Source organism: Leptonotus elevatus, chromosome 13 (assembly GCF_054856555.1).
Source record: "Leptonotus elevatus isolate MCC_2025b chromosome 13, RoL_Lele_1.0, whole genome shotgun sequence".
In the NCBI taxonomy this organism is placed as follows: Eukaryota; Metazoa; Chordata; class Actinopteri; order Syngnathiformes; family Syngnathidae; genus Leptonotus; species Leptonotus elevatus.
Genome location: NC_141251.1, coordinates 1,216,783 through 1,243,670, shown reverse-complemented (window position 1 = coordinate 1,243,670; position 26,888 = coordinate 1,216,783). Strand labels below are relative to the sequence as shown.

The 26,888-nt window shown below is 42.1% G+C and overlaps 1 protein-coding gene across 6 annotated transcripts; it reads right to left on the bottom strand.

Annotated features, from left to right (window-relative positions):
* Positions 1–341: 341 nt before the first annotated feature.
* On the bottom strand, positions 342–26,874 carry LOC147163396 (LIM domain-binding protein 3-like). Of its 6 annotated transcripts, XM_086092765.1 has the most exons (15): positions 26,724–26,874; positions 23,244–23,464; positions 15,906–16,057; positions 13,439–13,508; positions 11,310–11,332; positions 9,846–10,040; positions 8,789–8,955; positions 8,637–8,682; positions 6,814–6,864; positions 5,570–5,865; positions 4,393–4,768; positions 3,384–3,564; positions 2,131–2,251; positions 1,930–2,045; positions 342–1,593 (listed from the first exon to the last, which is right to left on the bottom strand). In XM_086092765.1, the coding sequence occupies exons 2-15, from the start codon at positions 23,337–23,339 to the stop codon at positions 1,504–1,506; spliced, it is 1,980 nt and encodes a 659-aa protein (XP_085948891.1). In that variant the 5' UTR covers positions 23,340–23,464; positions 26,724–26,874; the 3' UTR covers positions 342–1,503. The 6 variants fall into 6 exon arrangements, with proteins under 6 accessions (XP_085948891.1, XP_085948885.1, XP_085948886.1 ...); XM_086092759.1 differs by lacking the exons at positions 9,846–10,040; positions 11,310–11,332 and adding an exon at positions 12,507–12,661; XM_086092760.1 differs by lacking the exons at positions 6,814–6,864; positions 9,846–10,040; positions 11,310–11,332 and adding an exon at positions 12,507–12,661.
* Positions 26,875–26,888: the final 14 nt, after the last annotated feature.

Sequence of the window (26,888 nt, the reverse complement as noted above, 5' to 3'; positions counted from 1 at the left end):
TTTACCTGAGAAACAGCCATGTTAGCTAACAAACAATACAAAACACCACAAATGGGCTCACGAAGTGCGTAGGCAGAATTATAAATGCGTACAAAGTGTAAAATGATACTCAAATATTCTTTATTCTCTGCGAAGAACTTAATTTTACTGCAGTTGACGTCTGTATTATACTGCCCCCAGGTGGCCAACATACAGGAGCACAACAACAAACAAAACAATGCGGCAAAAACGCTTTCATTCAATTTAAGTATGTTGTGACTGTTTTTTTTTTTTTTAAAAAGTAGAGTAGAGTGGGGAAAAAACATGTAAATGTAAATGAAACATTTCACCAGACATGATGCTTGCAGCAAATGTTTGACTTTATTCCACTTGCAGCAGAAACAATTCTTGACGTGAGAAATCATTCCAGCTGAGATGATCTCTGGCTTCAGTTCAGCCTTTCTCGCTCGCATTCTTCTTTCTTTCCTTCAGGTGGCGGCACAAATGCAAAAAAAAAAGTGAGGCGACAAACAAAGGGCATGCGCACACATTCACGTGAATAGAAAAATGCTCGGAAAAGTGGAGGTGCAACTGAACGCGCCAGTCACGCGGTGTGTTTAAGGCACTAATACACTCTGGAACATTTGCACGCTTTTCGTGTTCTCCACCTTGCAAGGGGAGCTCCATTCAGTATTTGAAGCAGCAAAAGTACATCCATCTTCAATTCATTCAGATGCTGCTGGTGTCCTTGCATTTTCTCTACAAGCGCAAAAAGCACAAAAACGTTCTCGTCCAGCCTCATCGTATGCACTCAAAAAAGAATCACAAAAACAAACGCCACTCCAAGGAACACTGCTGGATGCTTTAGGGAAGAAAAAAATCCCATAAAACTCAAATTAAGTTAAATCAATCGTGAATCATGATGAGCACCAAATGAAAGAGTGAGGCTAGAAAAATAAATAGCACACGTTCCAAAAGAAAAACTGCAGCAAAATAACCCAGACGCGCCGATGGCCAGCTTACGTGGCATCAACAACAATGCGATGCTCTGTGCTTAGTTCAGGTGTCTGCAACAGTGTAGGACAGACTGGCGAGTTGAGGGGTCTGTAATAATCAAAGGTCGTACTGGATAGGCTAAGTTGCGGTGTATGTAAAGATCAGAGACGACTATCGGGGGTTTTGTTTAGGGCAATCTGTGTCGAGTTCGGAGGTCTGAGATAGTGTAGGAGAGTCGGAGCACAAAAACAAGGAAAAAGCGCTGCACTGACATTTTTCTTATCAATTAAAAGATGATGTCATGAAAGTGAAATGGAAAAAAATGTAATCAATTGATTTTCAATTTCTTCATGACTTAACTCCTGTTAAATGCTAATATTGTGTGTTTGTAAGTGAAGCTATCACATAAAAAAAATCTTGTCAAATCTCCTGAAAGCAAAGTGATAAGCATTTTTTTGTTTTTTTTGCACACGTGCAAAAGTGATGATCGGCAGATGTGTGTGCGTGTGTGTGCGTGCGGTTGCTAGGTTACACATTGATGGCGTGAGCGTGCTTCTTGCACAGAGGTTTGTCTTTCTTGGAGTAGAAGGGTTGACCTTCCAGGTTCACGTGGCACACCTGAAACAACATCAACAAAGTCAACGCACGTTTACACTGACGGCAACAAATGTTCAACCAGGATCAAATCGGAATCAAGATTTCTTTTTTTTTTACCTTTAAACATATTTGGTTGGAATTATGTATGATTTGACAGAGAATCAAATGGTCTTCATTTGGTAATATTTCTGTGGGCTGCACTACTTTCATATTATATAATTTTTTTTGTCCAATGCGAAGTCAGCCTCTATGTGTTGCCATGTCAATTTAATCCGCCCAGGACCTTCGCAATTACATTAGTAATGCAACTGTTCCTTCAACCAATCACATTTGGACCATACTGCGAGTGTTCCTCACCGCACACACGAAGCAGGTGTCGTGCCAGGTGTGGCCGAGAGCCTCGATGAATTTATCTCCGGCTTCCACCGGGAAGTCACAGCCGTGACACTTGGTGCTGAAGAGCGCCACGTAATCTGACGGCGGAGGAGGACAACGAGCAGCGTTGTTAACGACCCAATTAGGTCATTAAAAGTACGCAATCGCGCGGACGCCGCGTACCTTTCTCGCAGTACGGCTCCCCGTCCTCCATGTGGAAGAGGCTGTTCCCGAAGGGCTTGCTGCAGGCGGCACACACGAAGCAGGTGGTGTGCCACGTCTGCCTCAGAGCGTGCATCACTTCCTGCCACGCAACAACAACAACAATTTAACGGCAACAGCAAGCAACAGCGAAACAAGCCAAACTATGTCATGTGGCATTTTGATATCATTTGGGACAATCCGTGCTAGGGCTGTGCAATTAATCCAAATTCAATTATTACACTCAACAATGACAAAATCAGCATAATCATAAAAAAGATAAAAATAAAATAAACCCAATTTTGAGTTATACATCTGCAACTTTTTAATAAAAAAAAAAAAAACTAATTTAATACATTTTGTGTGGTCCAAAAGTAACTGGAATAATTATAGTGTTTCAAATAACTTGGTCTTAATATTTTTTATGTTTCAACATTTTCTTTCGTACCAAAAAAATAAATGATCATTCTAATCGTGATTAATATTTTCTTCCTAATCGAGCAGCCCTAATCTGTGTTTAGTTCAGTGGTCTCAAATAGGGTAGGACAATCTGTGCTTAGTTTATGGGTCTGAAATAGAGTAGGGATATCTACTTGTGTTTTCATGTAAAAGCCTGCACTGAGCGACAAAGGCTTGCGAGTGTTTGCGAAGGTAGCAAATTTTTCATCAGGGTTCATTCAAGGTTGCAAATGTTCACAAACAGGGTTTTTTTTTATCATCAAGAAATTTTAATCATGTTCATGTTTTGTTTAGTCCAAGGGAGTTGAATAATTTAGGACAGTCTGTGATTACTTTCAAGTATTTTTAATAATGCAGGGCAGTTTGTGCATATTTCAGTTGTGTAAAATAAAAAATAATGCTGAAGCGTTTATGGTTAGTTTAGGTGTTTGTAATAATATAGGGATTTACACAATCAGGATTTTGGAGGCGATCGCCTATCAGCACGTAAAAAACAAAAAGATAAGATAACTGACGGCCATTGAAATGCATTGGGGGGAAAAATAACAATTAAACCCTAAAAATTTGACAATAAACATTCAATATACGGGAAAAAATATATATACAGTATTTATGCGTATCAATCGTTGTGGGAAAGCCCTTGACAAGTTGACTTGCGTATATTAGTATTTGTTTTGCGGTCTGCAAATTGCGTCATCATAGTCTGCCATTTTTGCCGAAGTGCTGGTGTCGCCACGTAGAAGTTGAAGGACGGTCTTGTGTTTTCGCCACCTTACCCCCATGACCTTGGTGCTGCAGCGCGCGCAGGTGGGGGCGAAGAACTCCTCGTAGCAGTTCTCGCAGTAAACGCTGTTCTGCTCCTCCACGAAGCTGACGTCGGCCAGCGACATGTTGCAGTAGTGGCAGTTGAACTCCTCGGGGTGCCACGAGCGGCCCAGCGCCACCAGGAACGGACCCCTGCGACCGGCACATTGGCGTGCGTCATTTACCGACTCTGGCGGGTCGCACAACGCGGGTTGGTAAACCTCTCGAGATGATGCGGAGAAAGGCGGTGATGGCTTATGGCAGTGGTGGAAGTTGGTGGTTAATGAAGTGCCCAACTAAAAGTACGTATCTCAAAAATGAGGGTATCTGTGTATGGCTGTGCCAAAAAAGTGTCATGTGGCAAATAGGAAAGTAGTAATTCATATTTTTAAGGTTGCAAAAGCTACATACATATGGACTTCTTCAATAGCTGTACACATGGTCTTTAAGAGATGAATTATTCAAAATAATGTAATATAGATAATGACATATTGATCAAACAATCAAGTCTCATTTTTACGTACTTATTTGTACTTAAACACTGTAGTTAATTTATTATTTGAGAAAATGAAGGAAATGTGTATATTGATGCTGATGGGTGGTAACATACGTCCAAATATGGACATTTACATATATATATATATATATATATATATATATATAAAATTCCTCCAGTGGTCACGTGGTGTGTTATTTGAACAAATCATTGATTTGAGAGCAAATCTTTGAACTGATTTGGACGCTTCAAATATCTGAGGAGCGTCATCTAACGCCACCTCTTCTCGACCCTGCAGGAGCCGTGCAGCATGATGTCGCCGCAAGATGATTTAACGAGTGACAAAACTTCGCTTAGATACATTTGAGGAGGCCAGTTTTATCACTATTTGTGAATTTTCGTTTGATCGCTAAGGTTGACTGTTTGTGGTAAATTTAGTTTAGTTGTTTGTTTTGCATTCATGGAGCTGGTGTGGGTGGTGTCACCTGATGATGCTGTTACAGGCTCCACACAACGGCGTACGGCTGCTGGCGGCAAACCTCTCGGCCCGTTGCGCCACCCCTCTGGCCACAGGGGGGAAAGGGGCGGGGCCAGGAGTGAAAGGGGCGGGGCTGGGGGTGGCGGCGGCCGAGGGGTTGGGGATGTACTGTGGCGGCGGGGGTGCGGCCTGAGGCAACGGAGGAGGCGGCTTGATGACGGTGGTGGTGGTCTTGTTGGGGTCAAACTTGTCGGCGAAGGAGGTGTCGGTCACCCAGGGGGGACGGTTGCCACCCGCGCCGCCCGCAGCCTGGGCCGGGATGGCGGCGGCGGGGTGGGGGTGAGCTCGGGGCTGGTGGGACGGCGCGTGGGCTGGCGGTGCAGCTGCATGAGACAACAAGCGTTAGTCAGGTGACAAGCCAAACAGGGCAAGTCATTTGAAGTTGACGTCAACGGGCAATCTGGTTGATTCTGGTTCACTTTGGAAACATTGTCTTATACCATAAGAACAGTCCGGGGTGACTTTGGCGGCATTCTGAGAACATTTTAGTCCAACAAAAAAAGATCAACCCATATGTGACCATGTGACACACCCAACAGAAAGCAATTGACTTACTAATCAATTGGTAATGACTCACCAACCAACCGATTGACTAATTAACTAGACCAACCAATACATTGACCAATCAACACATTGATTGACAAATCAATCAACCAATTAGTTCGCTAATTAACTAACCAAGAATTGACATGAATAATTGCCTAACCTGCTAATAAATTAACCTATCAATTTAGCAACCAACAAACTGATTGACTAATCAACTTACCAAGTAATCACCTCACCATTTAACTGACTTATCAGCTACACAACCAACCAGCACATTCAGGCCATTCAACCAATCTATTGACGAATCATTTAACCAATTAACTGACTAGTCAATTCACCAACTAGTCAATAACCTACAAACTAATTTACCTAACTATTCAATCACCTATCAACAAACCAAATTACTAATTGACCAACCAACGAATCAAACGATTAAAATTTGCAGTTGACCAATATAATGAACTAACCAACTAATGAAGTGATTACTGAACTATCTAATCAAGCTTTTGACTATCAATCAATAAACAACTTCTGCGAATGTGGCGTTCTCATGACGGTCAGGTGACAACGCAACTCACCTGGCTGCGACGGGTAGATGCAGGCCGTGCTGACCACCTTGGGAGGGGCGGAGCAGACTGGTATCTGAATGGAGCTCTGCTGGGTGGGCGGGGCCTGCTGGTAGTGCTGCTGGGGTGGGGCTTGCGGCATGGGCGGCGCCTGCTGGTAGTGCTGCTGGGGTGGGGCTTGCGGCATGGGCGGGGCCTGCTGGTAGTGCTGCTGGGGTGGGGCTTGCGGCATGGGCGGGGCCTGCTGGTAATGCATTGAGGGCGGGGCATGCTGGGCCGGAGGAGCGGCGGCGAGCTGCCCAAATTGGCTGGAGAGGAAGCAAGAGATGATGCGTTCAAGGACCAAACAATTGGCAACTTGGCCTTGATGATGATAATGATGAAGAGGTTAGCTTAGTTGACGATGAAGATGAGTAGGCGGGCAAAGCCCTTAGCTTAGCCAATGAAGAAAAGTAAAAACAATCATTTTTCATCTAATATGTATTTTATATTTAATAAGGAGTGATTCAAAAAGTAGACAAGTAACTTGACTTCAGACTTGAATTTGTTCCATGACCAAGCATGAAACTGAATTTGTATACCAAATCAATCTTCTCCACTGAAATGAATTCAAATGCAATTAATTAGTTCCAGCCCCGTACATTTTTTGGTTGTACTTTTTAATGCCTTTTGTCAGAGATAGGGACCGAGTTGCAAATAGTGAAAATCTGCAAATAATTGACACTCTCTTAAAATAAAAATGCCTTTCAGCAAATAATGGCTTCTCGGGTCAAAAAAAGGTGACTGTTGAACCACAATTAAAGGGCGTGGCTGAGGAGCTGGCGTCGGGTTGATTTAGTACACGTGTGAGTGTCTGGCAGTGAGTTGTGGCCTACAGCAGTTCCTTGCGAGTGTTTTCATTTTGTATTAAGCCTGTTCAATAAATGGCGGACTGTGGCTCTCCTTGCCCACATGCATTACAGCACCCGTTCGCTCCATTTTCTTTTCACGGCACCCAAAGTTAACTGAAATTTTGGCTCGATACCCAAGGAAAAAAATAATAAATAAAAATAAACCGAGCAACCCCCTCTAATTTGCATTTCAGAAAGCAGCCGTGTAGGGGGCGTGGCTCACATGACATGTATGTTAATAATATGACTTCAAGCTGTGCCGCGTAATGCTGGAGAAGCTCAATGAAAGACATGAGACAAGTGATGACGTTAAGATGGGGCAGCGGGTGGCTGCGGACGCTGACGGGCATCGGCCGGCGGCCGTACCTGGACACGGCCGCCTTGTGCTGGACGCCAGCGGGCGCCTGATGCTTCAGGCTGCAATTAAAAACGGCAAAAGGTCACCATACCACACGCGTGGCGTTTAGGAGCCTCGGCCAGGAAAAGAAGAAGACGGACACTCAACGTCCAAGTTGTGAGGCTCCCTCCAACATTGGCGACATCGAAATGCTCCTCAACTCCAGTCTCTTCAATTCTCAAAAAGTGACCCTTTCAACAATGCTGTTGTCAGCAGAAGCAACATTTCCCAGCAGTACTTGAACGCAGCATAAGTAATAATCATGCAGACAAGAAATTACTCTATGCGAGTCTGTATCACTTATCAGAAATGACAAGACAATCAGGCTGTGAAAGATACTTTGCCAGAGGCCAACTTTCCCAGCTGCACTTGAACACAACACAGCCACCCTGGAAAACAGCAAAACCTTCACTTTAAAGACATTCTCAAATGAAATCAATTCTAAAAATGTTTGGGCATGGAACATTTCCACCATTTCAGTTTTCCTGTATTTTTTCCTTTTCTTCTTTTTGGGGGGGCTAAAACGGTGCCTTGTGACAAGTTTCATTTAGGAATGAGTCAGTCTTGTCATGTGTACTAAATAAGAACACACATTTGAAGGCAACACATTCACCCTGGAAAGACTGCAAGAGACATTCTCAATTTCATTTTGCACAAAAAAAAAAAAAAGGCTCAACCTGACCGGAAAGAAGAAAACACATCCAAATGTTTGTGAGGAAAAACCTACGACAATTTTTTTCCCAGTTTCACTTGAAGGCAACTTTCACCCAACAAAAGACCACAACTGCAACAATGTGTGTACTGTACAGTAAAACAAAAAAAAAAAAACACACACACACAAATGAGTGTTAGTATAGCGCGCTACTGTGCTTTTGAGTCATGCGACAATCCAAATGCTGCCGTTACCATGACAACAAAACAACCTGGATCTCTTTTGAAAGCTAGACTGCCAATCAACGCTTTTGTTGCACTTCAACTTGCTGAATACACACTGGACACTTTATTAGGTACAGCCAATACGAAAAAAAATGTACTTTGACAAAAGACAATGATAAACACTGTCAGAATCATATTTATTATACATTTTTCTGAAATGAATAAATGTTTAGGCCCAATGAAATTGTCTGGGAATAGTTTGACATATTTGTTTTTATGTTACATTATTGACATAAAATAATTATGCTAATAGCATGTAACATTTAATAAATATCTCAATGACAGTAACAAAAGTGACCATCATAAAATTTGTAAAGATAGAAAAATAAGGGTACCTAATTAAGTGTCTGCTGAATCCTCAGCATACCAACCTGTTAACGACGCTACCGTGTGGCAAAAGAAGCTCATGACAAATGAGACGTGGCAAATGAGACGGATTTACGACACAACGAAAAGCAAAAATCTCAAGTTGTATGTTTTAAAGAAAAAGTAGTAATATTACGAAATAGAGATATTTATTTGAGAGATTATACTTGCCTGCCTCCTTCAAAAGAAAAAGGGTTATTTTTGATAGAAAAAAAGTTGCATTTAAAAAAAAAAAAATCATATATATCATATATTTTTGAGAATACTACAAGAAAAATACAACATAATTTTAGCAAGATTGCGATTTTATAATTCAATTTTTGTGACTTTTCAATTTTGCTACAAAAACAGCAAACAAACTAACAAAAAATAAATTTGCTTGTGTTTGTCACAGTTTGGCAGGAAGTGGTAAGGGTGGAGGTGAGGTGAGGTGGGCGGGGCGGGGCGGGACTTCCTGTGCAGGTTCCGAGGCGTAAGTGACGCAGCCTACCTGCTCTTCATTAACACCTCAACATCCTCTTCCTCATCCTCCATAACTGTGAGACACAAACAAAACGGACCATGTTGTGTTAACGATATCATGCAGGGGTCGGCAAAGTATGCTGAAGATTCCTGACATATTTGGAGCATGCGTCTTCTTACCGGTTTGCGTTCCCGTTCCCATCATTTGGGCGAGCGCCTGGAAGGTTTTGGACTGCGTGCTGGCTTGGCGGAGGCGGCCTCGCTCTTCGTCATCTTCCCTTTCTTCGGCGCTCTGGACCGCCTGGTAGACGGGTGAGGCGCTGTCCACCAGACGCTCTGGAAGTGGACTGCAACCAGACACAGGGGGTACGCCACCACCACCAATCCGTCCACATAAGACCCCCGCAAAATGTCAGCTCAGAGACCAGGGAGCTTTCTTTTTTCTTTTGGGGGAGGGGGGGGGGGGGTTGTTGGGACTTTTCTTGGTCACAAAACCAAATTAGAGAGTGACTTACAAATGAATTAAAAGTCATCAAGAAAAGATAAAGTAGGAGGGGGGGGGGGTCCATAATAGTATTAAGCACACAGAGAAGAAAAAAATTAAAAAATACTCGTGCTTAACACAGGAGAAAAAGGAGCTCAGAACATTTGCTTTGATTATTATGATTTCTTTAAATGTGAGTGATGGACGCAGACGACTGTCAGAGGACGAGTGCAAAAGTTTCACAAGATTTTTTTTTGTTTGTTTTTATCAGCTCCAAGCGGTTTTCATGCCAGACATGTCAAAATGCACAATGCAACACTGCTCTCTAATCACAACATGGAGCTTTAGTTGACTGAAGGCAGGTGCCAGCCACCCCAGCGTCCCCTCCGGCTCCGCCAGTGCCTAAAAGGCCAAATGGAATACTTGATTCGTAATGTCACGCACCCCCTGGAGGACACTCTGTGCACCGCAGTTTGTGAATCCAGGCTTGGGTCAAATCAAAGAATGCTTGAAAGGGAACAAAATCCTCCAACAAAGACAACCGTGACCAACTCTGCATCCGAAAACATGACATCGCCATCTGTCGCAACTCGCTTTCATCACAAAACAACTTCCTCGCAAGAGGGAAAAGACACGGGAGAAGGAAGATCAAGAATGCCTGTTCTTTGTAACCACGGCAACCAAATCAACGCTGCTGTGGCCGTAGCAAACGCGGCGTGGCCACAGACGCCGCGTTGCCAATTAGTCACTCACCCAGCGTCGTGGCCTTTGGTCATGGTGGTCTGCCCGGCGATGGCGTCCATGATGGCGTCCTGCGAGTACATGCTGATGGGCGTGTTGTACTGGGCGTGGATGATGGTGGCCTTGCCTCCCGGGCCAGTCACCTCGATGGCCTTGTGGGTGGTGGTCGTGCTGCTCTCCTTCAGAACCACGCCGGTGCCGACGGCGCTGAGAGGTGAGGACGGCGCGTGGGTGAAAGCACGCACATACTTAAATGTGCATGCGGGCAGGCGCTCGTTTAGATGGCATCACGTCATCGCTCTCACACGGACACTTCATTAGGCACATTAGAGAATGACACCCAATGCCAAAACTCCATCTACAACGTCGTTCACGATTACCTCTCACATATGGATTTAAAATACAAATGACTGAAATGCTCTCACACGCACTACTGAAATCTTCACACACATACAACTAAAATATTGTCAGTTGTGCTTCAGCATTTTTTAGTGTAAAGTGTAAGAGCATTTCAGTAGTGAATGTAAGAGCGCTTCAGTAGTGCATATGAGCAAATTTTCTGGAGTGAATGTGAGAGTTTTTGAGTTATGTGTGAGAGCATTTCAATAGTGAATGTAAGAGTGCCTCAGTAGTGCATATGAGCACATTTTCAGTAGTGCATGTGAGAGTGTTTCAGTAATGAATGTGAGAGCATTTGATTAGTGTTTGTGACAGGAGTTTTAATTTGAGTGTTTGAGTTGTGTAATATGAGAACATTTCATTTGTGTGTTTGGCTGTTTCAGTAGTCAGTGTGAGAGCACTTCATTAGCTTGTGTGAGAGCATTTCACATTGTGAGAATGTGGGAACATTTTAGCAGCCTAGGTGAATATTTTTTTCAGTAGTGCAATTGGGAGTTTTTCATTCATCTATTCCAGAAGTATGTGTGAGAGGATTTCAGTTGGCTTTGAGAACGTTTAAGTAGCAAATGTAAGTGTTTCAGTTGTGAATCTGAGTGTTTCAGTAATGTACTGAATGTGTGACAGTTTCAGTAGTGTGTGTGAGAGCAATTTCATAGTTTTGAGTCGCATGTTGAGACTGCATCACTGTCCTGCAAGAACATTTTCAGTCAAGCGTGAGAGTGCTTCATTGGAGGGTGTGAGAAGGTTTCAGCAGTGTGCGTGAGAGAGGATTTCAGGTGTGTGAGAGGTAATCCTGAATTCTGGCCCTGACAGTCCATCACAAGCACATAACATATGGGCCAGGATCAACATGCTCCCGCCAATCAAACGTCACCGCCACCAACGTGTGACCTTCACTGTCACGCAAAGCGTCCAACAAGTCGGCGTCGAGCGTCAACACAACACAGCAAAACAAAGCAAATCGTACGCCGTCGTTTCGTTAGCTGCACACGCCTATTTCCATGGCAACACAAACACACTCAACACACTAACACACACACACTTGATACTTGATGCACTCGGCAGGACGGTACTAACTTGGGAGCAGGCGGGCTGAAAACCTGGTTTTGCCCATGGACAGGATGAAGGCGGTCAGACAATATGAGGAAGATGAGGAGAGAGAAGGAGATTAGTCACGTGACATCACATGTCGTAGGTGGGAGGAGGAGGAGAGCTCCAGAGGAAGCAAGGAGGAGAAGTGTGAGTGACATCATCAGGAATGATGTCATTTGCAGTTTCTCTGGAAGAAGGTCCAACTAACCCTCATGGTTTTAAGGGCCCAAAACTGACAAAAGACCCTGGAAAATTCTATTTTCAATTAGTGGCATTAAAGTGGGGAGGCTCAAAACTCCAAGTGCCTGCCAGCACCCGCTAGAAAGGAAAAAAGGAAAACACGAACAACAAATCAATGTGCTTCTTTTCGCTGCCAATCATTCTTTGCGCCCTGCTTGTAGAAAACACGACTAACAAACCCCCAGCAGTCTGGAAATTGGCCCTGGTTCGACTTGAAATGGTTTGATTAGCACAGCAGCGTCTTTGGAACCAAGCAAAAATGAGAGATAATTAAGCCGTGGGTGTTGCGCAACCTTCGTCAAAATCACATTAGCGTGTCCACCGATGAGCAAGCTCGTTACTCGAGTAGCATGAGGAGCCACCAAAGGCATCCTGGGTAATGAAGTCGGAGCTCTGTTGTTTAATGTCCTCATTCGCGCTCGCCTCAAAACAGTCGACAGGATGACGCCATCACTCGAAAACCAGGCTGGGCAAAATATGATCGCAATTTCTTTTCATATTTCATTCTTTAATCTGGCCAACAGTCTTGTAATATTTTGTTGCTTTTTATCCCCAAAAGTGATTAATCACAATTCATTTCTTTATTTCATAACTTAAATAATTGTAATAAATTTTATTCAAACATAAAAATAAAATATTAGTCAAATAATGTTAAAATAAATTCTTAATAAATTAATTACAAATAATGAATTGAACATTATAACATTATATGATCAAAAATACACTGCGATAACTAAAATAGTACTAAAATATTAATAATAAACATTTTGATTTTTGTTCCATGATTGCTTAAATAATTCTAATTATTTTATGTGGGTGTTGAGCACCAAAGTGTGTCCATCCTGCTTTCACTGTTCTGAACCCTAACCCTCCTAAAGTTAAGCCCTAGCTCATCAAACTCCTGCCGTGTGTTTTTAGTTGTTTTTTTTCCTGACTACGTACCCCGCGGGGAGGCCCGCCTGAATGGCCGCCATCTCCCTCAGAGTTTCCTCTGAGTACAAGCCGATGGGCGAGTTATACTGCTTCCTGTGGGCGGGGCTGTCGGCCGCTTCCGCGGGCCCCGGTGAGGCGCCGCAGGCCGACAGGCGACCGTTCACCTGCGACCACGGCCAGGGAGAAGACGGAGCAGAAGAGGTCCATCAATACAAAAATTTAATTGGATGATATTATCATAAAGTCATTGTTTATTCGCCTGTGTTCTAACTTGTTTTAAAAGTCACCAGAAGGGGGCAGCAGCAGGTTGTGAATCAGCAAACAAAAGTGACCAGAACATGAGCAGCAGTGGTTCTCAAACTGTGACCGCAGGACCCCCGTCAGCCGTAGCTTGGGCGTCTACAAATATTTTGCAATTAATTGTGATGTCTTATCGTTTCAAAAAGTGCAGATCAATACCACAGAAGTCTGACATCGCTGCATGAATTAAGCCCCCCCCCAGGAATACATAATTTTACTATTACTATTTTTGGAAAATAAAGGCATTTCTTTCTCCAGAATAAAAGGCACAATTTTATGAAAATATTTTTGGGAAATTGAATTGTGGAAATATGACTCTTCTTTTGTTAAACTTTGACTTTAATATAAAAAAAAATCTCTGCAAAAATCTTTAATATAAAAAAAAATCTCTGCAAAAATGTTTGGGATTCCTATAACATTTAGAGGCACATTATTAATTAATTAGGCTTAAGAAGAGGGCCTTAAGGGGCTCCTGGACAAAGTTTGAGAACCCCTGATATCAAGAGTATGAGAATTAATGGCAAATTAATTTTAATGTTGTACGTCTTGTTTTGATGGTTTCCAGAGCTTTGAAAGGCAAAAAGTCACATTAAGGCTTCCAAACATAGAGAAAGAGAATGATGCACTATGGGAAAGCTCACCTGCTGGTGAGGGATCATGGGAATGCCAATGTCCATTCTCGGCATTGGCATGACAACAGGACGCTTCGACCTACACGGAAAAAGAAAAATGTGCAGTTGAAATACCGAAAATGCTGGACGTAATGTCATGCTATATTACGACTGTGCAAGCGGGACTTCATTCCATCTATTTATGATGTTGTTTGAAATGACTGAGCTGATTTTGTCATTGATCTGCCACGCTGACTTTGTGCAGCATCTGCTCCGCGGGCGTCATGGAAACAATCCAGAGAGCAAAACAAAGTCAGGCCTTTTAGTTTTGAGGCGGAAAAGCAAGAAAAAGACCGCCGCGGCACGCTTGACCGCAGGAACTTGCCAACAAAACATCTTCATCTCCACACGCTCTCTCTGGGAGAGGTCAAAATCATCCTCATCCTCATCCTCATCTTCATCCCGGGCACTGCATCTTATGCGCTTCACCCGGAGCGCTCGTGCTCAGTTATGAGTCGGTGCTCGGAGATCAGCGTGCACCGACATTCATTTCCTCGCTCAACAAATCAGATCTTATCTGTTAAAAAATAAAAAAAAAGCTTTGGGGCGACCAGGGGGCCACGTCCACATCCATGCTGCTGCCCTCTTTAAGGGCCAACTATTTATCATTAAAAACCTCCAGGTGACCAGGAGGCCATACCCACCTCAACGCAGCTTCCCTCCCTCATTCTACATCCAATGCAACGTTTTTGGATTTTACACTCGGTTAAAATTGTAACCTTGCCAGCGAGCTGAATTCGGGCGGTATTTGTTCACAAACACCCTTGAATGAATCACAATTATCAAGCTGGCTATTGCCAGGTTACAGTACTTCGTTTGGGTCCGATCTACAGTCAACTTGCTAATTGAGTCATATTGCTAAGTGAAGGTCCACCACGTGAAGAATCCCATCAGAAAGCTCAGATATGCTTGTTGGTACGTCATACAAAACAAACAATGTAGGAAAAAAAAGAATTCCACTCATGTTGTGAGTTTCTTAGCCGTGATCAAAGCCACTAGTTGCTTTCTTTAAAAGAAGGTCGGAAAAGTGTCTTAATAGAGCGGGTAAATGTTTTTGGGAAACCGTCTCCTCTTTTTGTTGTTGTGCTGGTCATGTGACATTCTTTTCCCCCGGGATCAACATCCATGAGTGTGCGCAGACGCACGAGTCAACAATATCTTCATATTTTTGGGCTGTATATTACTATAATATTTGTGTTATTCTTGTCGTTCCCCTCTATGAACCATAAGCCAGAGTTCCCGGGAAGAGGAAGAATAAAAGAGAGGAATTAAACTTTGTTTTCCAGCAAAGCACTTTTGAGAACATTAAGAAGGAAAAAAATAAAAATACTAATATTCTCCTTGGAGGAGAGAAACAATTTAATAACAATTAACGAATAGTGTAAGAGCCATTTCTGTTACTTGTTTATTTGTTGAACCTCCCACCACTCGGGGGAGCAGTGGTGTCAATCTGCCCTGGCCCGAGACTGGGATGATGAGGCTCAGGTGTAACCAGTGGGGAACGCAAACATTTTTGGACCGTGGTCGAAACATCGTGGGACGGTGATCGTGTTGTGTCTTGGTCATTGGGACATTTTTCAAGTTTTTCTGTCCAATTGGAAACAAGTTTGAAACGAACTGCAACCATGGTGACCCGTTTTGATTGACAAGAGGGTCAGTACAACTAGCGATTTGATAAGGAGAAGAACACTAAACAAAAGAACCATTTTTGTGAGATATCAAATATAGGGCCCGTGTTCCACAATTGGCCTGTCAGGGGGTCCAATCCGGCTCATGGGGATAGAACACTAACTGCAAATTGTTAACATCTGTTGTTGCTAATGTTGGATTATATCAAGACAATGTTTTTTACACTATATTAAAATTACTTTCAGTATTATTAATGATTGCATGACTCGTTGATTACACACATTATATTTGGCTAAAATTGTTTTATTGACTACATGTTAACCACATCGTGTTTTGATCAAGTATTTTTGGAGGTACAATTAATCATTGACTTTTCACGTACGATTTAGATTTATTCGCAGACACACTGAAGACCGCTTAAATGACATTGTGAAATTGGCTGCTACCCTCCTTTGCACCAAAACGTTGAAAAACATACTTGACAACTATATTTGAGTTGCACAACAACAACAACAACAACGAACGGTTGGATTCCTGCAGACGGATATAAAGGTCAATGTAAGTGAACGAGTCAAAGTGGCTTGGAGTTATACTTTGAGGTGCTGTATATTCACTTTATTCGACTGACGCCGGCGACTACACACACTTTTAAGGGCAGTCAGGATTCAGTCCCTATTACTGCATGTCGTGCCGTGGCTGTGTATAAAAGCGTACAGTAACTGCAATGTCCTGCTGCGCTGGGTTCAATCTTAAAAGGCACAGGCGGGTAAACACAAAATGTTTGGGTTTGGAGGGTGTTAGCTCTTACTTGGTCATGCTGAGCGCCAGGTTGTAGTTGGCCATCTTGATCTTGTTCTGGGCATCCAGGTGGGTCATGCCCTCCGTGCTCACGCCATCGATGGCCATGATGACGTCGCCCTGAACCAGGTTGGCCTGTGCCGCTTTGCTGCCCGGCGTGATCTGGACAAAAAAAGGAACCGGTTAGCCACGGATAGCATCTGGAGAAGGTCAGTGTACGTAAAAGCGTCCCGGTGTGAGTTGTGGCCTACAGCAGCTACTTGTGAGTGATTTCATTTTTTTTCTGTGTTTGCCTGTTATTCATGTGCAATAAATGGCTGAACGTGCATCCTTGACTGTGGCTCTCCTTTCCCATATGCAGGGGCATCAAAGCACCTTATCAGTCCATTTTTTTCCTATTGACTCAATACAGCTGATGCTCATTCGCAACTCGCAACGTTGGCTTTCAACATTAGGCAATTCAAACTGAACAAGCAAAAGTGTGTGAAGCTGGGCCACTCGTAAGTCAGGGTACTGTGTCAAACTCATTTTGGAGGCGGGCCACACGGCGACTTTCCTCAGAGGGTCGTTATGACCGTGAAATCAAAGAATTGTTTTAATCATCTTATCCTATTATGACATGCACAACAAATTGATGGATTACTAGTTTTAAAATCAAAGGTCAATGACAATACTCGCTTGTTCAACTAATGTTCAAGTTACTGTAAAAAGGGTAACAAACAATATTACAAAATCTCAGCATTATTATTTATTACACATGACAATTTGAAATGTTGGTATACATTTTAGAAAGAATCATGAAAGTTGAAAAACATTCTTATAAATATAAAAGGTTGTGGCGGGCACGATTTGGCCCCCGGACCACGAGTTTGATACGTGTGGTTTAGAAGGTACAGAAAGATTGTGTCTGAATAATTATGTAGAGGGTTTGGCCTACAAAAAAACTGTTTTTTTCCCATAATATTTTGTATTTCTTTTTAAATTAACCTATTTTTTTTAAATACATATTTCCTCGGACAAATCCATTTTTCCTTCCTGCAAAAAAGATTTTATATGAAAATAAAATTTTAAAACTATGTGGAAAACTGATGCAAGTCAATACTGGCAAGAGATTGCCAGTTTCAAAGCTTGTTTGGAATCAGGAGAAATAAAGAAAATCCCAAAAGTCAAAAACCTAAAAACTAAAACTTGAGGCCATTGTATTTTCTATATGCAAAGGGAAAGAAATTGGATTCAAATTGAATATCTGATTTTTGTGACAAATCTTTATCACCCAGCTCTACTTGCAAGTGAACAGAAATTGCCTTATACAATAAAAGCAATGCTAGTACTATAATTTCCTCCAAACAGCAAAAGATCTCGAGCCACGACGCAAATGAAATGACGTGAAAGCAGATGATTCTGATTAATATGCGAGTGAGTCCAGCATGCCTACAAGTGGATCACGGGCCGGCCTCGGTGGCACCACCCTGTGAAGCCTGCGCAGCTGTCAACACACATGCGCACGCACCACGCTCGCTCTTTTTTATCCCCCAAAAGCCCCCCTTTTGTGGCCGCTGTGCTATTTGCAGCCACTGACCCATGAGTCGCCACCTCTGAACTTTACACCTGGAGGAGTCACTTAAGAACAAGAATCTAGCCAGCGTGCATCCACGTCCATCTAGTTCTCTAGTGCTTGTCTTCACGATGGGCTGCAGGTGAGCTGGGGTATCCCAGCAGACTTTGGGCGTGGCTGCAGGTCGCCGGCAAGCCAATGTCAGAGCACATAAAAGCATACAATGAACTTGTCTCAAGTTGATCTGAGGGCACATTTGGGAAAACACAGGCCAACATTTCCCATGTGTCTTAATGTATGCGTGACACGCCTTTGTGAAATTCCCCATCTACTCTTTGGCCAATGGATAGTCTGGCTTTGGTTACTATGACCACCACTTTTTTTCATGAACTATGTATATATCTATTATATGCACAGTAAGAGTGGTAAAGGTCAAAGCACGCCAACTTCTTCATCTCCTATCTCGCTGTGAATGGAGTGTCTGACATTTGCAGCGTGAAGTTAATAATATTTATGGTCCGCTCTCTGTGCTTCTTATTGATCCACATCAATGTAGACAACTTGTGTTTCCACTGAGGAATACACTACAGTATGATGTGGTACAGCACGGTACAGTGTGCGGATGCATACAATTATTTACAATGAATAAATTGAGTCAGCGATCGTTGATGTTATTTACAAATTGTTTAAAAAAAAAAAACATTGTAACAGACTAGTGTCTTTTATATTGTTTATAAAATGTTGCATCACAGAGGATCAATTATAAAATGTTCTCTATTTTGATTATCTGCAATGCTAATAGGCAGGATACAGGAAAATATGAATCATCTTCACTGTCATTTAATGTATTTATTCATACATTTCATATTCTCCCTGTGATCTGCTCTTGACTATTTATATGTGTGTTTTTACATGGAAAAAAAAGCTGATGATGGTCAAGTTTTAAAAATAATTAAACACAATGAAAGGAAACAATAACAGCAAATGTAAGTAATGGCGTCCCACAGGGTTCCGTGCTTAGACCACTACTATTCACTTCATTGTCCATACATAAAAGATATTGTAGTGCTACTGCATAAGACCTTTCTAAAGTGCAACTATGAAGGTTTAAGCTCCCAGAGGGCCAAGCTGAGTAAAGTATAATGCAAACAAACAATGTCATCAAAAGTAAGTCCTACAGGGTTCCGTGCTTAAACCAAACTATTCACTTAACTGACCATGAACAGAACAACATACTGCATTGTAGTACTGTGCATGACCCCGTAATCATGATATAACAAAATCTGTCTTTCTAAAGTTCAACTATATGAAGGTTTAGCTCCCAGTGGGGCCAGATGAGTGAGTGTTTCTGAGTAGACTAAAAATATCTGTAATATCTGTGGAGGTTATCTTGGCCATCTTAAACTAACTACAGAGAGCCTGCAGAATTGTAACAGTAGATGCTAACAGAGGAGCTAACTGATAAGACGTGTGTGCGTGTGTGTGTGTGTGTGTGTGTGTGTGTGTTGGCTGACCTTCAGTAGCTAAAAACGGCAGTGTGCCTGTCAACAGTTGCGCTGTGCAGAGGGAGCTGCTCGGCCCGCTGGCTTACTTCAAGCAGACACTTCGTCGTACTGTACATGCACCTTATACAGTACACATTACAATTGCTCCGTTTTGAAATAGGCATATAAATATGAGAGTAACATTTTTGGCAGCCTTTGTGGCAATGTGTCTCAAACTGGGGGCTACCAGGCAGCTGGTTATAAATGACATTGAAATGTGCGGAACAAAGTATCATTCATTTTGTATTTTTGTTTTTTGACGGTTATGCATCAGAAAAGGTATGTATCGCAGTTCTGAGGTTCTCCGTTTGAATCTGATGCAGGTCTAGTTTACGTAACGTTAACGTTGTCAGTTGTCACGAAACGCAAAAATCATTTACACAAAGAGAATCCATGAGCTAATGCTACATTTGATGAGTAGCGCTGTTAGTGTTATGTTTCTTTGCAAATGGTGTGGTCAATACAATTTTCTCTCTCTCTATTTGTCACTGTTGTAAAATTGCACAAAGCAGAAAAATAAAAAAAAGATGACATAAGCTGCTTTTTGTCCAGATTTTTAGAGTCTGATATTTGGGTGGCATTTAGCTTTCAATTAAAGACATCAAATTGTTGACGTTTTATTGTATCGTATTTACTGTACTGACTGATTTCTTCCGTGGTCTGCAACTGTCAATAACCCTAAAACATTACATCTCAATCCAAACGGGCCAAAAAGCTGAACTTGCGGAATCACTTGATGAAAAGATGAGCTACGAGATGTCAGACGAGGGTGCAGCTCCTCAACATTCTACAAAATGAGTCAGTCACAGATTTCCCGCTTGTGAGTTGGGAGACCTCGGAGCTGCACAACTCCAAGTGCAGGAGTCAGCTATCACAGCGATACCAAGGCGGATTAAAAGAGCAGATTACTTTCAAGACGCTCACATTCATCGACGTGAGCAGGAAGATAAAAATAATTGTACGAGTTGACAATAAAGCATAAAGTGGTCAAGTTGTGACATGACAAAGTAGGAAAGAAGACAATAAGATCATTTGGTTAGCTCATTGACAGTAGAGATACGATTGGGCAGTCCGAGTTTCCACAAAATTTGCCTTTCAAAGACATACGGTAATAATCGAGCCGCAATCAGACACAACCCAAAGGATGGACACTGACATCACCCGCGCATAATTAGACGATGACTGCTGTGACATATGACATAACTTGAGGCCCAGTACTCTGCAAAGCCCAACCCGCAAAAATTACAGCAGCTGCCCCTGTAGAAATAACCGGAACTATACTCCAAAGAATTTAAAGGAAATTTTTGATCTGTAAGACAAAATACGTCATAACCAATCATAAGTCAAGTTTTCTTAGCATGTGAATAATGTCGCCCAGTCTGCAATCAATTGCTAACTAAAGCAAAAATGTTGATCATTGTTTATAAAAAGGTGATTATTTCGTAGTGCAGCTTTAGACTGAAAACGACAACACTGCAGCCTGAACCCAAAAGCGACCGATCCCTGATGCTGAAAGTGGATCCGGATGGATGAGTCAAAACATGGACTTGTGAAACTGAGACTCCACAACTTCGATAGACATCAAAACGCAACTGTGGACCGGGCGTACCTTTAACGCAGCACATTACATTGGACTTCGAATCGGATTCAAATTTGATGGCGTCGCAGTCTGCTTCAGGCATTGCAGCTCATCTTCAAGACATGATCAGAAGAGGAGAGATTTGTTGTAGCAAGAAGATGATCAACCATCAAGATTTCTGACTTCTTTGGTTGATCCAAACCATTTGGTGAGCTTCTAAGAAACAGAAATGAAACATTCCAGCAAAAAAAAAAAAAAAAAGGCACAAAGAACATCTTTGGTGGGATTACAACTGGTCGCTAGCTCCCAGGCCAATCTTCATCAACTCATTCCACGGGATAATCCCAAATCCGAGGACACAATGAGAGCTGAGCCCCAAAGGATGCTGGGAGCGTCTGGCATGGATTTGGATCAATGTGCCGCTTCATTACAGCCGCATGGCAGCACACAGTCCGTGTCTACTGTACACTGCCCTCATCTTGGTTGTTGTCAAAATGCGCCTTGCTCAACCAGTCCATTGTTTGTCTACATGTGCCATCAAATTAACCTGTGACCAGTCCTTTGTTTGTCGAGAGACGTGTCCTGACTGGTGGCCAGTCCAATGTTTGTGCGTATATTCCCTGATATTGGCTGGCGACCAATCATTCCTTTTGTCTATTATGTTCCCTGACATTGGCTGTGCGGTGACATCATCTTCTGCTACAGATGAGATCTGTATGGCTCTTCCATGTTTCCAGAGGCATATTGATTTCTGTCATCCAGGTAACTTTTTAAGCACTTCTATACCAACCCTGGCCTCTTATACCAAACCTCTCTCATTTATTCATTAATATACTGTGATCGATGGTATTACTATTAAAAGTACCATACATACATATAATACACCTAAAATGGAAACGTCCACGTTAGGTGTATGTTAGTATACCAACATGTAATACAAATGACACAACTGTTGGTACTGGACGTGTTTGTAGCACACATTGCATGTATTAAACCTACATATACTACACGTGTATATGACAACTGTATATACTCCACATCGACATGCACCAAAGTGACCACTAAATGTGTGTATGTCACCGGTATGCACTCCACACGAGTTTGTACTTAAGTCAAAAGGTGCAGACAAACGAAAGCGTAAACTAGAAAAAGTGTTGAAACGTCGTCATCGTAGTCGTTGTGATTTCCTGTCAAGCGGTCGCCACGTAACATTCAAAAAGTGCAACAGAGCATCCTGACTTGGGGGTTGCGGCTCGTCTATTCCGAGCGCACGTGAAACCAACACCGCTTCCACATTTAGGCCCCCGCAGATCCGCTTTCGTCCACCCTGGACAAATGCGGGCAGTTGCCACGCCCTCCTCGTCCCCCCCATAACACACCGCAGCCAGACGCCTCACTTGTGCCCCCAAAAGACTTCTGTCCTCAGGAAACCAAGCGCCAACCAATGAGGATGCCAAATCCATGAAGGATGGAGGCGAACCAAGAAGAAATTGCCATGGCTTCAAACACCAACCAGTGCCAAAAAGAGTTGAATCCTGATGACTCTCTGTTCTAGGGCTGCAAGTAATGATTATTTCAATCATCGATTAATCCTTTTTTTGGGGGGATTAAGCAGTGTATTGCATTTTTTTTTAAATTCCCATCCCTTTATTCAAAAACAGGAAATCATTTCAAATTGACAGTGTAGAAAAATGCACAAAGTGTTTCTGATTCAGTTACTGGCTTGGTTCCCTGGCATGACTCATTTTTTGCTTTGCTTTTTTTTTTTTTAACCCAAATGTGTTATAACTACATTTGTTTTGTTGTGTTTATAAATATTTTTAATATGTGCCTAAATAAATGAAATTAAATGAAATAGTGTTCCAAATAGGTTTTTGTTACACTTTTTGCTTCAATGTGCTGCAACTTCTGGTGTGCCACCTGGGGGGCAGTATAATACAGACATACGGATATACAGACTCCCCATTCCTCAGTAAGACACACTATTAGTCATTCTTCGCAGAGGATAAAGAATATATCGCTGGTGTCAGGCCAAAACCTCATAAATTGCAATTTGGCAAATTTCATACTTTTTTCAACAATCTATACTTTTGGTGAGTCCTCATGTGTGGTTGTCCTTTTTATGAAATATTGACCAATCTAAAGTGTTAAAAATGGCTTGCTGCAATGTTTTTGGTTGAACAATGGTTAAACATGGTGCCGTTTTGGGGGTCTCTTGAAATGTGACTATTTTGGTGGTAAAAGATTTTGGCTTGCCGCTAACGATATACTAGTGAGTACTTATATACTGTCTGTTTACATGTGTTACTGCACCATTTGTGTTTTAATAGCTGTTGCTGAAAGAGTTATAACACTTCCACATTGATGCTAATTGTTAGCCCGTCAATGGCGTTCCACATTATGCGTTACCGTTAGGCTAGCAGACGCTATGTGGTGTGTTTTTTTTTTTGCTTCTTGTCATGAAGTGTGTTGAGTCACTGTCACCACACAGCATCTCAAGTTTGCACTTGCTAGTCAAGGCGAAAAATTGACCAAACGACCGGCTTGTATCTCCAAAAACTCAAATCTCAAAGCCCCACTGTACTAATAAAGATGTTCCTGATAGTGAATTTTAAAAAGAACTACAAGTCTCCTGCAAGGAGAAAAAGAAGAAGCTGAGCGTCGTCTTACCCTGGAGATGGTGAGCGGCATGTTGAAGTCCTTCCCTCCCTGCAGCCGGAAGCCCCAAGGTCCGGGCCCGGGCAGCGACACCGTGTATGAGCTCATGTTCCAAGCGGGGAAAAGTTCCTTTTTGCTACAAATGAGGTGGCAGCTTTTTGTTGTTGTTGTTGTCTTGGTTCAGTGGTCTACGACGGCCAGAGCGGCGGGACTCGAGGGAGGGCCGGGGGCCTCTGAGAGCAGAAGAAGAAGAAAACGTGAGCACAATGCAGAAGTGCGAAGAAGATGAGGAGGAAGAGGAGGACTTGCCTGCTCAGACGAGCTGAAGTGACAGGCTAAGAATAGACGCAGATAGCCGGGTGGCATGGTGGGGCATGGGGGGTTACGAGGGTGGGGGGGCGCTGGACTTATATGGCGTGAAAGGAGACACCCGCTATGGCATGCTCGCCATGATTCACCGGCGCTAATATAGACCCGCTTGATTCTTCTAGACACCCCCCCTCCCCAATACAGATTCTCCGTTGAGGGTCTCCCTACGATGGGCGAAGCCGGTCATAATAAAACAACAAAAAGGTCACGCGTGAAAAGAAGGGAAGCCATTGCGGAAATGTCACATGGCCTATTAGTGAGAGGTCACCATGCATAAAGCCACTGAGTAATCCAGACCTACAAATATAACATTATAATATAATATAATTATTGCATTAAATCAAATTAAATAAAACTGAAGACAGTTGAATGCGCATTCTCTTTTTCTTCGTAATGTATTGCTCCTGTATCGGATCGAGACTCGGTATCGGTAAATACTCAAGCGATGGGTGAGCACCGAAACTGTACCAGGTATCGGTGCAATACTAGCCTTATTTCAAGTTATTAAGTACTCACAAAGGCTGCAGATACCAGTCACCAATACCAGTCACTGGCGCCCTCTTGTGCAAGTCAATTGCATCCATTTCCAACATCTCACATATACAGTATGAATGTATGTTTTAACCTTGTTTTAATTTAATTTTAATTACGTTTTTTTATTATTTTTTTATTTTAATTTGTATTAATTTAAGAAATAATTTTACTGATTAATTTATTAATATTTATTTAATAATACATTTAATTTATTTAATTTTAACAAATGTTAAAGTTTAATTAATTTTATTTTTATTAGTTTTTTTTCAATGAAGTTTTAATTTAGTTTTAGTGAATGAAGTATGAATGTAAGGTTTTTGTCAGAGGTCACCAACCTACCCTGCATGAGACGTTTCCCTCCTCCAACACACTTGATTCAAATGATCGGGCTTCTACAGAGCTTGCCGATGTGTGTGCATTTCTTACATAAGTACCTTTTAGCAGTTTTAGCTTTTCATGATGGCCATCAAACCTTTGGCTGATGGTCAAGAGTCCACTCAGGTAAAAATGCTTCTTGAAAAATGACACAAAAGCTTTTTTTAAAAAAAAAAAACATATTTACTGTAGTCATGAGAAAAGCTGCAAAATGAAGTGGGTTAGAAGTCAATGTTGTGCTTGTTATGTGATTTGGACATGCTGGCTTTTTTGTCAGTGAGCCACAACAAGCAATTGTGCCTGTCAACTTAATGGCTTTTTATTTTGGCAGGCGCTAACAACAGGTGTGCACGCACGTACGTACGCACGCACGCACACCCACACACACACGCGCACACACACACATGCATACGCACAAACTGAATGCTTTCTGTCAAATACAAATCAAAAATAAAACATGTTGCTGTAATTATTTCTCCTTAACACATTTAAATGTCTCTAAATAATTTATCAATTATCAAAATAGTTGATTCATTTCAGAATCATTTAGTCTTCAGTTAATTATTGCAGCTCTAGTTATTTTTCATTACAGAAACACAAACAATGGTGGTGGTTCTATTTCGTCTCTCCAAATGGCATTTCAATTCGGAAAATTGATTTTGATATGCAAGTAAATTGGTAACGCTACTTTTACACTTGATAACTTTTTTTAAATCTCATCTATAAATGACATGGCCGATCTGTTTGTTTTAATATCAAATGAGTTTCTTTTATCGACTAAAACACTGTACTATGCGTGTGCGTGTGTAACACACAGCAGCAACGTGGCCACCAGTATCAGCGACAGCGTCTAAGTTTAGCCACTTTTGTCACAGGCAGGAATCCCGCCAATGCGGCCTGGATGAGAGATAATGTATCTCAGCGGGGATGCAAGGGGCCTGCCGGAGGGAACGTCTGAGATAGTTCCCAAAAATTTCAGATTGCTGGGGATGCTTTCACACACACACACACACACAGACGACATGAAGACACACTCGGGTGCACACGATTGTAATTTCTTGCAGCTTCTTCACGTGTAAAGGTCACGTCAGTCAATCATAAATAGGCACAAGCGCGCACACACGATATGAAGCTAATAAATGTGAAAATAGTTTTTAAAAGGTTCTATATAAAAATAGCCAATACAGTACATTTGAAAAGTTGAAATTAAACAATATAGATATCATTTGTAGCGATCTCCACTAGGGCCCGATCGATTAACCAACCATACGATTTTATATGAGGATAATCAGATGTAAATTTGCTAATGTATTGCTACGTTCTCATAAAACAGTAAATGCTGTTCAGTATTGGAGTGACTCAGACTTGTGTCCTTGCACCATTTGTCCATCCCGTGTCGCAGGAAACTTTTGACAACAAATGACAAAAAGACGTAACTCTAACATATTGATAATGAAGATGACATGTTTTGACACTTTGATTTGAGAAAGGCATCTCTGTTTTTTATTTATTTTTTCTCACCATTTGATGGCAAACTAAATAATGTAATAGAAGAAATGTCATTTAACGTTAAAGGACAGTACGCATAAATCATGGTTTTGGACGGTTCATGAAGAATCCATTGAATTTTGGCGCAAATTGAGCATTTCTCCACCATTGTTTAATTTAAACATTTAATTGTGATTGAAAAGTGATTTCATTGATCTTGTTGTGCTTGTTAAACTGCTGCTTATTTTCGAAAGGTTTGGAAAAGCACTGTTTAAATCTGCCCATCATTAACATTCATATTTTGTATGAATTGATTATTGTGTTTTACACAACTTTGTTGTCTTTTATTCATTTACACATTCTTGTATTTATTTCATATTGTTGTTTAATTCAGTAAAGGGACCTTGAGAGAGACACAAGATATAATGTACCCAATTATCTATTGTTCTACTTCAATAGAATCTCTTTCTGTGTGTGAGCACCTGCTGCCACCTTTTCCGCCCACTGGCGTCGTACCGTGCGAGGAAACCAACGCACACATCTAAAAAGGCGCCATACAAAACATTGCTGAAACTTGATGACGTCACACGCAACCTGCGCCAGATTCACTTAACGGTGTGTGCCGCCGGCCGGTGAGGATGATGGTGGTGATGAAGATAAAGGGGATTAAGCGGCAAGAGTAGGACACGAAGAGGAAGTAGTAACAAGTGACAAGTGACAAAGTACCTGCAAGTGTTGTGCCGCCATTGTCGCTATGCGGCTGTGCTACGGAGCACCTGTGGAGTTTGTGGAGCTGCTCATTTGTCCCGCGGGGATCCAGCTCGGGACTGGTGGAATCCCCCAACAGTGGGAGGGCGGTGGGGCGGGTAAAGCGAGAGAGTTCTTCTTCTG

Bases quoted from the DNA above. Each gene is read 5' to 3' on its own strand.
- LOC147163396 (XM_086092765.1), bottom strand. From the start codon at position 23,339: ATGAGCTCATACACGGTGTCGCTGCCCGGGCCCGGACCTTGGGGCTTC. The intron at 6,865-8,636 runs GTAGGCTGCGTC...TTTTAATTGCAG, and splicing joins GAGGTGTTAATGAAGAGCAG to CCTGAAGCATCAGGCGCCCG. The intron at 2,046-2,130 runs GTACGCGGCGTC...CTCCGCCGTCAG, and splicing joins GGAGCCGTACTGCGAGAAAG to ATTACGTGGCGCTCTTCAGC.